Source organism: Centroberyx gerrardi, chromosome 3 (genome assembly GCF_048128805.1).
Source record: "Centroberyx gerrardi isolate f3 chromosome 3, fCenGer3.hap1.cur.20231027, whole genome shotgun sequence".
Classification (NCBI taxonomy): Eukaryota; Metazoa; Chordata; class Actinopteri; order Beryciformes; family Berycidae; genus Centroberyx; species Centroberyx gerrardi.
This window is the reverse complement of record NC_135999.1, coordinates 7,509,819-7,522,671: the sequence shown is the minus strand read 5'-3', so window position 1 is coordinate 7,522,671 and position 12,853 is coordinate 7,509,819. Positions and strand designations below refer to the sequence as shown.

Genomic DNA, 12,853 nt, shown 5'->3' with positions numbered 1-12,853 from the left:
TTGTACTCGACGCCCTACTCATTTTATGCACCAAACTAAAATTTGAAGCTCAGAAAACTGGGAGAACATGGCTCATTGCTTTTTTCATTTACCATTTTTTCACAGCAGGGAAGTGCGCCTCGCCTGGACCAAGGCTCAAACTCACAATGTTTAATCAAAAGCACAATCTGTTTATTTGAAGCTACGGTTCGCATGACAAATGATCTCCGCTGACAACAAAATGCAAAAATAACCCTATTCGTTTTGAGCGACACAGATCAGGGATAAGGCTTTGTTAGCCCCGTGTTGCCTTCGGTCCTTGCTCACTCGCGCAGTTTGTCAGTGTCATGCGGCGTGTGCAGCACCAATATTTGTACATTTGTCCGGCTCCAGCCCCTCTGACCGCCCAGCCCCTCGGCAATGACTCACTTCAGTACTTCATTGGAGTTGCCGGTGCTGGAGCCCTTTTTGTCGGGTGGCCCGTGGCAGCTCGACTTCAGCAGGGTGTGCGGCCCCCGGTCCAGCATCATGGTGGAGGTCGCCGTGGCGATGACAGCCACTGCATCACGCACCCTGGCCTCGATGCCGTAGTCCCATTCGTCATATGACACCGAGATAAGCCCTGGGAGAGAGGGAGACGGAGCGAGGGCAGCGGGGAGGGGAGCGCGGCAGGGTGGGAAGGGTGAGAGGAAGGGACGCGTGGAGAGAGGGAGGGTGGGGAGTAGAAAGACAGAAGGATAGAGAAAGAGGAAAAAAGGAGAGAGGGAGAGAAAGCGTGAGAAAGAGAGGGAGGATACAAACAGACAGGCAGAGGCAGAGGAAATACAATGGAAAACAGCCGTAGGGGGAAAAGATATAGAAATTGAAAGCATTTTAGAAACACTGAGAACAAGATTAAGGATACGATCACACCTACAGTATCTGTCCAAACCATAGTGGAAAAGTTTACTTTGTTGCATTTTTGTATATGGTTTGTTTAAGCTTACACTGCCTAATTACAAGCAAACCAGGGCTTCTGAACAAGTCACATGGACTCACAAGTAGCTTCAAGTTTTGGTAACCTGTCATCTTACAAGGTTACAGATGGAGGCAGCGTGGGACAAAACAAAACTTACGCTGAGCATGATGGACTTGTGTGTGCTCTTTGCCGTAATTTACCTTATCTGGTATTCATACCAGGTAAGGCAAGGCAAGGCAAGTTTATTTATATAGCACATTTCATACACAACGACAGAGACACATGAAGAAATAGCTGAATATGAGCATCAGTCAAGACTGCGGTTTGCCCTCGCTTCAATTTGTTATGCACTTATTCCAAGCAGTAAGTGCTAGTTATCAGATGTCAACATCCGTCTCCTTCTACCCATATACTTTTGTATTTTGGGTTCAGATGGCATTGTTCTAACCTGTACAGAAAATTCAAGTCGCACACTCTTCTCTATTCTTTTAGTTTTGTGCTATTTATTCCGCCAAACGTTTTCGGCTGCATGGCCTGCGTTGGGGTGATACAGAGGCCCAAACAAACCGAACAAAAGCAGTGAATGCTCCAGAGTTTGAATTAACTGCACTGTACATGCTTGGTGTGGACGCGCCAAGAGGAAGGCTGCAAGGGAGAGCCATTCTGACTACAAGGTATACTGTAATACCTGATGCAATCTGCTTCCTGTCTGCACCAATGTTTTGGAGAGATGTTTTCAAAACAACATATGATTGGGGATTCTTTTAACTTTGGAGTCCAGTAAAGTTTAGACTATCACTAGCAAACAGACACATTTGTTATTAAACTTCATAGGCAAAATGTAAAAGTAAAGCCTTCTTTCTTTTAAAGTTCATGTGAGGATTGGCATAACGAGTCCATGTAAAATTATCTATACAAACAAATTAAAAACTCACTCACCTGAGAAGATTAAGAGTGAGCGTGCCCCCTGCCTCTGACACAGCACTGTGCAAATGGGTCTTAGTAGAACATTTGCATATGTGAATAAGCCCATCTGTCACTTACGCCCACTTTTCACTTCACAGCTCAAATTTACCACATAATAATGTGATATTTGATTGATCACTATAGGAAAATGCTCTATTTGCTTGGCCCCCTCCACAAGAAGGTCAAAGGTCAGGGTCAGCTACAGAAGGAGGGTTTTGGCCACCCTGGCTAGGACACTAAACTGTGTCACTATAGTCCTTCAATAAAGTCTTACATACATGCTTCAAAAAATATGGAACAAAGCTAAAGCTATCAGAGTTTCTCGCAATGGCAGATGGTAGATCAAGTGAAAGGCCTGGAAAAATGTCTTCCAACATGTTTATCGTCTTAAGTAAAGCCTAAGAGAAAAGTTTGGACTTAAGAAGCAAAGATCCTCTTTGCGACAGGAAGCAACAGGGTTTATGGGAAAAGTCTTAGTCTTGAAAAACATTAGCACTAACAACGCCTCTGGCATGAGAGAGAGAGAGAGGTAGTTGTATCAAGGTAAGAGCCTTGGACCCCGCCTTTAAAAACACTGGTGATCTGTGGACGGCCCTGGTGTTCAGGTGTACCTGTCGGGAAGACGGAAGGAACGTGGTCCGCGTCTCCGGCCACCAGCGAGGGGACAATCCAGGTGTATCCGTAGCCGGTCAGGCCGACGGAGTGGGCCACCTCGAAGATGGTGCTGGCCTCCTCCTTGGTGCAGTAGAGCATAATCACGGGGCTCTGCAGCTTCTTCATCTGGTTCTGGATCTTGGAGTCTCCGTCGTCCACCGACATGTCCAGTAGGAGGACTTCTTCTAGCTCCCAGCCCACGAAGCTGTTCTCGATGGTACTACGGACCTAGATGGGAACGGGAGGGGAGATGTGAGGGAGAGATGATTTTAAAAAGTGTAGGCTGCAATACATACAGTTGTGAGGGAGAGATATTGGGAGTGAAATTGACTGAGATGTCTCCTCCTCCGGTTCCCAGAACACAAAACTGTTCTCTGTCTTTACAGCTCTCCTGGGAGCAGGGAGCAGTGGTCGATTTGTTCAAATTTAACGAGAGGGAGAGTAAGGCACTTACTTTTACTCGAGTAAGGTATATGCATAATGTATATGATTAGGGAGGTCAGTAGAATGGAAAGAGATTTAGGTTGGTTTATGCTTCTGGTAAAAACTGGCAGCACAAATATAAACTGGTATAAAATGGGTTTTCTGTATCCACCTGCAGAGTTGGGTTGGTTGTTTTTCCCCAAATATTTCCAAATTCAGTATTGTGAATAAATCATTTTTGTTTAGTTTTTGATTACTTTGTCTTCAAAACCCACAGAATATGAAGTTAATTAATTTATTCAAAATCAAATATAGTTATCATCTACAATCACTTCTTCTAATTTCATCTTAACCAAGAGTGCCAGCAGTTATGGAATAAATAGTAACCATAGCCAGAATCAGAATCACTTGGTACAAAGACAACACATACAGAGCAAGGCCAAGGATACACTGCAAGATACACTGGGGACAGTTGAGTAGATGATACTAGACTCTATACTGCATATACATACAACAATAACATTAGCTAATTTGGCTCTTCAGAGGAGTTTCTGTGCTGGATATCCTCACTCATCACCTGTATTTAGACGACTGTGGTATTTTGACATGTGTTTGTTGTTTCTTTCAAGCTGTTTAAACTGTTGCTTTATGTCTGTTGAAAAGATAGCAAAGTTTCGAGGCACCTTATCAAAGGATTAGAAAACACAGCAAAACCTAAAATAGGTGGCAGGCCTCTTATGATGGGTCCCCACAAGACAAACGTAATAACACCTTATAATGTACCTGGGTCCCAGAGTGAAAGTGAATTTCTCATTTGAATCCACGGTTGAAAAAGTTTAACACTATTAGCTGTATGAGGAATCAGTACCTTGCTGCTTCTAGGTGCTGCTTTTATCAAAGGAATACATTTATTTTAGTAGAGAATATATTCCTCGCAATTCTTGGCCTCATCTTGTTAGTAAATGGTATGCTATGTATCAAGGTAGTGCATTTACCTTGGTGATAGTGTAGCGGATAGGTGGCACAGGCACATAGTTTGTATGTATGTGTGTGTGTGTGTGTGTGTGCGTACATGTATGTGTCTGTCTGTGTCCGTTTACCTTGTTGACAAAGTCCTGGTAGCCGGGGTAGTATGTGGTGACGATGGAGAAGATGTACCAGTCGTACTCCTCCATGATGTTCAACATGACTGATGCCTGCTGCTCGATGGACGGGCCGAACTGGAAAAACATGGAGTGGTCGTCCTGGAAACCAGAGAGAGAGAGGGAGAGGGAGCCAATAGGCAAACAAGGTCATGAGTCATACAGCATGAGAGAAAACTGGAAGGTAGGGCACAGATGTTTGTGGAGAGTGTCCAGCTACTGCAAGCCGCGGGAACAAACATAGTCCTGTTTGTGAGTTGCGCATACCCTGCTCATGCTTTGTAAAGGCACAAGGGAATGTGTAAGAATTTGACGTATTTTTCATTTATATTTATGATGTTTGATGCTGAGCCTTTTACTTGCGTGCAACGTCAAAAATAAGGTCTGTCCACTAGATATGAATAGTCATAAACATGTAGAGACTCATTACAACATCAAGGAACTGTAACAGATCTAGCACACTACAGAGATGACAACAGGTAAGATTTCCACTTAGTTCAGTGACATGTACTTCTACTGTGGGTAGAAAAAAAGATGTAGACATCAAAACATTTCTCTGAAAGGTTTGGAGGAGACGGGAAGAGAAGGAGAAGTAGGACGAGCTTTTGGACCTCCAGGAACCTAACGTCTGGGGCCAAGGACTCGCCGGGGCGCGGCGCAGTCACCCGTGTAAGACCGCCATGTGACTCATCAGGGCGTAGAGGTTGAGATGGATTACTCATGAATGTAAGTGACTGGAGGCGTCATGGCACAGGGACCGTATGGAGGACGGTATCACGTCAGGGGTCTTCTGTATGTTCAGAGTGAGATAATATTGAAAGGAGAGTCATTGGGAAGACAGGAGGTATCGGGGTACACTAACACCACACTGGTTGCTGTTTAACTATTCCATAGGCTTCCTAGCTTAGTTTGACTAGAATGATGCCAAGGTAAAGTCCATTATTATTCATTATTCCTACTAAGATAATGACTTAAAATCTCCTCCACACATAACAGCACGATTAAGGCAGACTATATTTCTTTTTAACCATTTACTTATCAGTCACTTAACTTGAACTTTAATGCATGTGACCTATAGCCCCTAAATTCACTCTTGAATGTTTGTTTTTCTCCACGTGCCCCCCGGAAAACAACTCGCATTTGCATGCATTGCTACACTTTTGCGTGTGCGTGCGCTTTCTCGTAACATGTGAATCCTGCGTATCCGTCCACGTGTGCAATCGGTCGTACATGTTAGTCATGCAGGAGGCTGAGCCCTCCCCGGGTTAGGTGTACTCGCTCCACTCAACATCAAAGCCCATCCCCCCCCACCCCCCCCACCCCCACCCCTTGCTCTCCAGTCATTTCCCCCCACAGGGACAGAGATGATCTGTTACCTACTTTTCACTGTAATGAGGTAATAACATTGTGATGTCAATTGAGGGTGGGGGGAGGGGGATGGGTTGGCAGCAGTGGAAATGAGGGGGGAAGTGGAGTGTGAGTGTGTCTGGGTGTGTGTGTGTGTGTGTGGTGAGGGAGATGTTGAACCTGATGTTGAACCCGCATCGACACTAAATACACTCCACTTGCAATAACGGGAACGAAGGTATCCTCACACATGACCGACAGCTAATGCGCCGTCCACCTCTAACCCCCCGCACTCCCATCCGACTCCATCATTGTTTGAGTATGTCAGCTGCGTTATGCTGAGTGTTAAATGAATTCTGAGGACGAGCGCTATATGTAATTTCCCCTGACATTATTATTCTGTCCGTGGATCCAGTAATTCCTGCCAGCCCCCTCCATCATCATCCATCCATCCCTCCATCCATTCACCACGCTGACACCTCTCCGCTGTCCTCTGCACACCTTCACACATTCTCTCTCTCTCTCTCTCTCTCTCTCTCTAACTTATTCAGCTACATGATGCGCAAACACAGATGTGATTGAATTTGAAAACCCTCCTCTCATGCTCCACTCTTTTTTCATTCCTTCTTCTCTCTAACTCACACTGTATCTACTACTTCTTCAGCCCCCCCCCCCTCCTCCCCATCCACCTAAACTCATTCTTTGTCTTACTATCTCTCTCTCCTTCTCATCCTTTCTTTCTAAAAGTGGGCTCAGTGCAGTGCAAGCACTTGTGAGAGCAAACCTGCCATTCAGAGGGATCACGAGGGCACTGCTTACTTCATTCTTCCCGTCTCAGATTACAGCTAATCATCCTCTCTTTCTACTTTCTCTTTCACATCCTAATCACCCCTATTTAATTTCTGTCCTTTATTCACATGGCATTAGTGTCAGTGTCTCTTATTAGTCTCTCTCTCTTTCTCTCTTCCCCCTTCAACCCCCGCCCTATCTTTTTCCTCTCTGTCCTCCGTCTTCACATAATGTCCTGCAGCTCCATTAGTTCATATCACAGAGGTGTTAAGTGTCCTGAGGGGCGCAGTGTGTGTGTGTCATTACAAGAGCTGCCTGCCTGCCTGTCTGCCTGCCTGCCTGGCTTGGCTGGCTGTCCTTTCACATCACGCACCGCTCAACCATGAGCCCAAAAAAATGTTTGCCACCCAAGTCACAAGCTCCTCTTTGTGTGTCTCCTTTCTGTGAGTCACAAGTTGCTTTCTGTGAGTTGCTTTTTGTAATTTATGCTGTCAGATTCGGTTAGACGGTGTTAAAAATGACTGGAGGGACTGCCCCTTGTAGGGGTATGAAAGCACCCCTGTGGCTGTTACATAAAGGACTTTTTAAAAATAAATCACAACAAAAACTAGACTCAAACCTGTTTTGTTGTTGATTGTGCCTTTTGCGTGCGTCTTTGTAGTGCAAAACACCATTTTTCAGAGTTCATGACAAAGGTTCAGGAGAGAGTCTCATATTCTACTGATCTACTTTCCTCACAGTTGTGTGTGCTTTAACAGAGCACTCTAAACCTTTTTTCTCCTGTGGCACGGACATTGATTATGTCCAATCTTCCAATTACCTTGTCAGTTCACCCCCCGTTTGGGTATATCACCAATTACACTTCCCTTCACCTTAGTTTATGCGCCTTTTGCCTCTCGCCTCTCGCCACCTCACCCCAGTCACATCAAACGTTACATTCGAATTCCAGTCTTAGCACGGGAATCTCAAAATAGTGAAACTGTAGTGGCACCAATTCTGCAACAGTCAGTTGTGTGAATTAGCCCAAAAAAAATCTAGTAGAGGAGCTGAGGTGAATCACTTGGGAGGCATTATTCAGCCTTTGTGCAGATATGACACCAGCCATCTAGCTTAGTAACACAAACCTCTGTATCTCATTCCAACTCCCTGAGGTGCTGTAGTGGTGCCTAACATGTGAGCGCAACCTCCAGTTAATACAGTGACTCTCCACCCTCGGCGACCTCACTGGAGTCCCGGCGGATGACATATACAGAAATACATACAATATGTTAATGTGCACACTCATCCATGTATAGAAAACATTTTTGTTTTTTTTTGCAGATTGATCCCCACGGTGTTGATGTCTCTCCCTCTCTGTCTCACATATTTGAATGAGATGTGTTCGGATGCTCGCGAAGCGTCGGGGGCTGTTGCATGATTTAAACCTATTAAGACAGCGAGCGTTGGGCGCGCTTGATTTAGCTCAGATTGTCATGGGCGCTTCTTCGGTGCGTAGTCGGCGCGGAGCCTGCCTCTGCGGCTGCAGCTGCTGCGTCAGTGTGCTGTACTGTACGTGTGCTGAGGGGAGCGAGCCTAAAGCAGGAGGCTGAAAGGATTTGGCAACTCATCTCCATGTCATGCCAATGAAAGCCTGTCTCCAATTAGATTTGCAGAGGAAGAGCGACATATCGGCCCACTGCTCAACAAGCCCTAGTGGGAGAGGATTGGAAGGGAGAGAGACACACAGAGAGAGAGAGAGAGAGAGGGAGAGAGGGAGAGAGAGTGACAGACAAAGACGAAGACTGAAGAAGAGTGAGAGAGAGTGAGAGAGGGGGTGGCTGTTAAGGCTGAGAGAGATAGAGAAGAGTCTCGCTTGAGAAAACAGGCAAAACCTAAGAACTCATAGAGACAGGGGCTCACAAATACGCACACACACCGGCACACGCATACACACACAAAAACACACACACACACAAGTGCCAGTGTACACATCGTTCCCTCCAACACTCAGCTTTTTCCACTTCATCACACTCGTCTTTCTCCACCTTTCATCTTCCTCCCTCTGTCTATCTTTCCTCACCACATTCTGAGCTCTCTCTCTCTCTCTCTCTCTCTCTCTCTCTGCCGCTGTCAGTCTTTTTCAGATTAAGCCCATCGTGCTTCATCATCATATTTCTAATCAAACACACACACGGTGTTAATTAATCTCATATTCGTTGTTTAATTAGCAATGACCCTTTTTCCACGTCTCTTCCCGGCTTCATTTAGTACACTTCATTTTAAAGATCCCACAATGTTCTGATTGAATTACTTTGCTATTTTAGTCGAGGAAATGATTTCAGAAGCGCTCGAATATGATTCACTCCCACAGCAGCCAATGGAGTGATGATGGAGCCACTGCTTTCTATAAATGAAGACCTTTTGGATATGAGGACATGGGGACAAGCTACTGTATACGAAATATGGTTACCAACAACATGAACATTTGTTTACACTACTAATGGCAGTAATGGCAGCAGATTTTGTTTTATTAGCATAAATATGTGCTTTCATTAACAAATGAGCATAGTTTTTTTTAATAGCCATTCTCTGATTCTATTGAAGTGTTGCTGGTGTGTAAATTTGATATCTTTTTGCTATCACTGTGTTTATGTGGCCAGTGAAAGTTTCCAACTTGTGGTATGCTGATAGGATGTGTTATTTTGCTATTCGTTTATGTTATGTAATAGCTTAATTTAATTTTAAGATAAAAACATTCAACAATCTGTGGCTTGCTCATTGTTACAAAATTATACATGGTGGCCCTTTGCAATAAAGTCATGATACAAGACACTGAGAAGCAACAGAGGCAGGGAATTCTGTGAATAATTAGGACCAATGGTGTTTCTTCATTAATTTAAATCCTTTTAGATCACTATTTCATCCAAATTTCTATTTTGTCCGAGTGTTAAATCACCATTGCTTATGAAGGTGATGGAAAAAAAATAAAAAAATCTGTTGTGATAATACATTTCTTTGTTGTATTTAACTGTGTACGCTGTATTTCCAGCCTGTTAAGTACAGTGTAACCTTTAGAGACAGACCGGGAGCCACTTGGCTGTGACCCCATGTGAGAGAACATCACACCGGCCACGCCAAAACCCCCGGCCACAGCCAGCACCTCTCTCTGGGATTAAACACAGGCTACACAACCACAGGGCTTCTCAGGACCTGGCTAATACACACACATACACACACACACACAAAATGAAGACGAAAAGCCAATGCTTGTACGGAGGTGTTTATGAATAAGTGCACGTATCTACATGAATACATTCACACATATTTTACAATTTCAAATTTACAAATATGATGAAACACAGTCAAAACTGGGAAACACGTACGCGCACACACACGCACACACACAGACACACACACACGCACGCACAAACACACACGGCTTCAAATATTGCCGCATACCTCCAGAGGGGACAAAGCCAGATTTGAAACAAGCTTCTACCAATTTACACAACAAAAATAGCTCTCTACAGCTGCAGCAGTGTTCTCAAAGTCTGGGTCGGGATCTAAAAGTGAGCACTGGAAGATTAAATAGGCCCACATTATTTTGGAAAAGCAAGTATCACATATTTGCATTGCCTTGCCTTCCATTTTCCCTATACACTAAGGCACTGTAGGGTAAAACACTTAGGCTAGTAGGTTAATCGTCTAAAAGAGTAAACGTTTTGAAAGAGAGTAAACATTTTAGATGTTCCTTATGGAAAGAGATTAGTGTCCCAGCAGAGACTGGAGTTGAATTGCATGAATGTTGTTGTTTTCTCTCTGTTGTCAATCAAAATTCAGTTTTTTTACAGGACTATGCCGGCTTTTAGCATGCACACTGGGCAGAACTGTCTAGAGGAGACAGAGATGATTTTGGTGCCAATCCTCTCATCAGATATTGGGTAAAGTGACCAATGGGCCAAACTCCCAAAATGTTGGTGTAGTCCTTTAATTCAGATTCAGCTTCCTCAGATACACATCCCAGGTACAACAGACTTTTAATCCCTGAGTGTTCACTTGAAGGCAGTTGCCTCCAATTCCCAACTCACACAAAGATGATTTAGCTTAAGTTTTGCTTATTTAACCATGGCCAAAGCCCTTTCCTAACCTTAACCAAATAGTTTTAGTTGCCTAACCTTAAAGGATAATTCCTATTATTTTCAGCATAGGCCTTATTTTTCCTAGTTTTTGACATCATGACAATTGATTGTGTTCAATATTTCATCACTTACTTCTCTATAGAGTGTGACATAGCTTCAGTTCGCCGGGAGCGCTGCTGTAGAATACACACGTCCTTTCAACACAATAACACTCACACTGCAGCTAAACATGTCTTTAAATAGCTGTGATATCATGCGTTATCATGACATTTCAGTTATAATAGCCCATTTGATACTTTTAGAGTGTTGCTCACACACTTCATTATTTACTTTACTGGCTGCCAGTTTTCTGCTGTGTTCAGGTCATATCAGAAGAAGCAGAAGAACAGGTTTTCGTTGCTTCAGCTCAGAAGCATTCTTGGCAAGTTTTACTTATTGGAACGCCCACATCCAAAAACATTTGTATTTATGATACAAAATCATTTGTATGAAATTAAAACCAACCATAAACAACCTACAGCTTTTCTTAGGTACAGTTGATTGTATTAGTGTGAATATTTTGATATTTAATACCTTAGACTGCCACCTTTGGTGGATTTCCTGCTATGTTTAAGCTTGTGTTGACACTCATCCTAAACTCGTGATATCAGGCGGGAGATAACGGAGCCTGCAAAAAATTCCCACATATTCTACTTGCAATTACCACTAAGAGGTTGATGTGAATGGATTTTCCCAGTCGGCAGATCGTATTTACACAACATTCAATAGGCATTGGACACAGCATCAAAGAACTTGAGTGGTCTAGCTAATGCTAGTTAAAACAACATATATAATACCGCAATATACACAAGTTTCAGGCAAAGGATAATCAGAAATTTAATGTAAGCAGGTCTCAGGTCCAGAATTATTCTTTAACCCTAACCTTAACCAAAGTTGCTTACTTGCCTAAATGTAACCATTAGCTAAACTTTTCACATGACAAACAATTTATGCTATTGTCACATAATAATATAATATAACAACACATAATCTGCATTTCAGAGTTTGTGCTCTTTGAACAAAATTTTATGGGACACAGGAGAGAAAGCTCTGGCAGGATTCAATCGTAGGCCAGCAGGGGCACAAATGGCTCCAGAAGTGGCGAACATAACCACACAACTATATCTGGGCACCTGAAACTCTTAATGAAATAACATCAATGTGGAATATTGAAGTTATTAGTAGGGCTGAAACGATTCCTCGAGAAACTCGAGTAACTCGATTACTAAAAATCATCGATGCAAATTCTTTGCATCGAAGCTTCGTTTAATCCATATAACTATATACACACTCAGTGTGTTTCGCACGGATGATTATTACTATAACGCGCTGGAGAAAGAGAGAGAAAATAGCGAGGGGCGAAGAGAAGAGACAGGCCAGAGAAAACGACAGAAAGTGTCCAAAGTTTCGGATCCAGTGTTGCCAACTTGGCGACTTTGTCGCTAGACATAGCGACTTTTCAGACCCCCCTGGCGACTTTATTTCTCAAAAGCGACTAGCGACAAATATGCCGACTTTTTCTGACCATGGGAAGCAATGTTAATGTGTTGAATCCCAAAGCATTTGGCAATAAATTGGTTCGGCTGATGCCGGTTTTCTCTACTTGCTTGTCTAATCCAGAGAGGTCTGACGGTCACAGCGCTTCCCACACAGCGTAGCTCCCTCCCTCCGCTGAGAGCAGGGACTGTAGGATAGGGTCCACTTGTAATTGCTACCGGCGTACGCCGAAACTGGCCGGGTGGGCGGAGTCAGCACTTAATATTAAAACGGGATGAGATGAAGGCTAGTAAAGAATGCACGTTAATTATGGCTATATGTAATGGCTAGTTAAGAACGTAAATCAATATGGTGGCTAGTTATGATGTCCCTAAGTTAGCTAAGTTTTGCTCAAGAAAATAACCACAGAAAATAAAATGCTGCAGTCAATTTGTGAAAGCCTGAGCTTCATTCATGTTATTATTATGATAGTCACACACATACACACACACACACACACACACACACACCCCCACACACACACACCTACTCCCCTCACAGTGATGCATAAAATACCCCAGAAAGCAAAATATCAGGTGGTGTAAGTAGCAATTGGAGCCTAAAATGCACCAGTCCAATACAGCAGGTATATTCAGTTTAGTTTGATTGCAGTGAGTAGGGTCAGCAGGTGTAGGGCAACCCTTCAACATAGTAAATAAATGTACATTAGCCAGTCGTATGAACTTGTATGATATTTAGGCCTAGTAATAAATATCAATAATAATTATTATTTCACCTCGTTTTCAGTAAATCACAGTGTCGTATGGACAGCTTCGTGCGGACAGCTTTTCTCTTTTGTATATTTACTATTGCTCTTTAATAAAGCAAAAGTATTTCTTATCCGATTACTCGATTAATCGATGGAATAATCGGTAGAATACTCGATTACTAAAATAATCGAT

General features: G+C 43.3%; 1 protein-coding gene across 1 annotated transcript in view; it reads right to left on the bottom strand.

Moving 5' to 3' along the window:
• Positions 1–12,853, bottom strand: part of grin2bb (glutamate receptor, ionotropic, N-methyl D-aspartate 2B, genome duplicate b) — a 54,993-nt gene that overhangs the window by 25,655 nt on the left and 16,485 nt on the right. The window contains exons 2-4 of the mRNA XM_071901818.2: positions 4,081–4,224; positions 2,515–2,785; positions 409–601 (exon numbers count right to left, since the gene is read on the bottom strand). Coding sequence (XP_071757919.1) covers positions 409–601; positions 2,515–2,785; positions 4,081–4,224 — 608 coding nt within the window. The remainder of the gene's footprint in view (positions 1–408; positions 602–2,514; positions 2,786–4,080; positions 4,225–12,853) is intronic.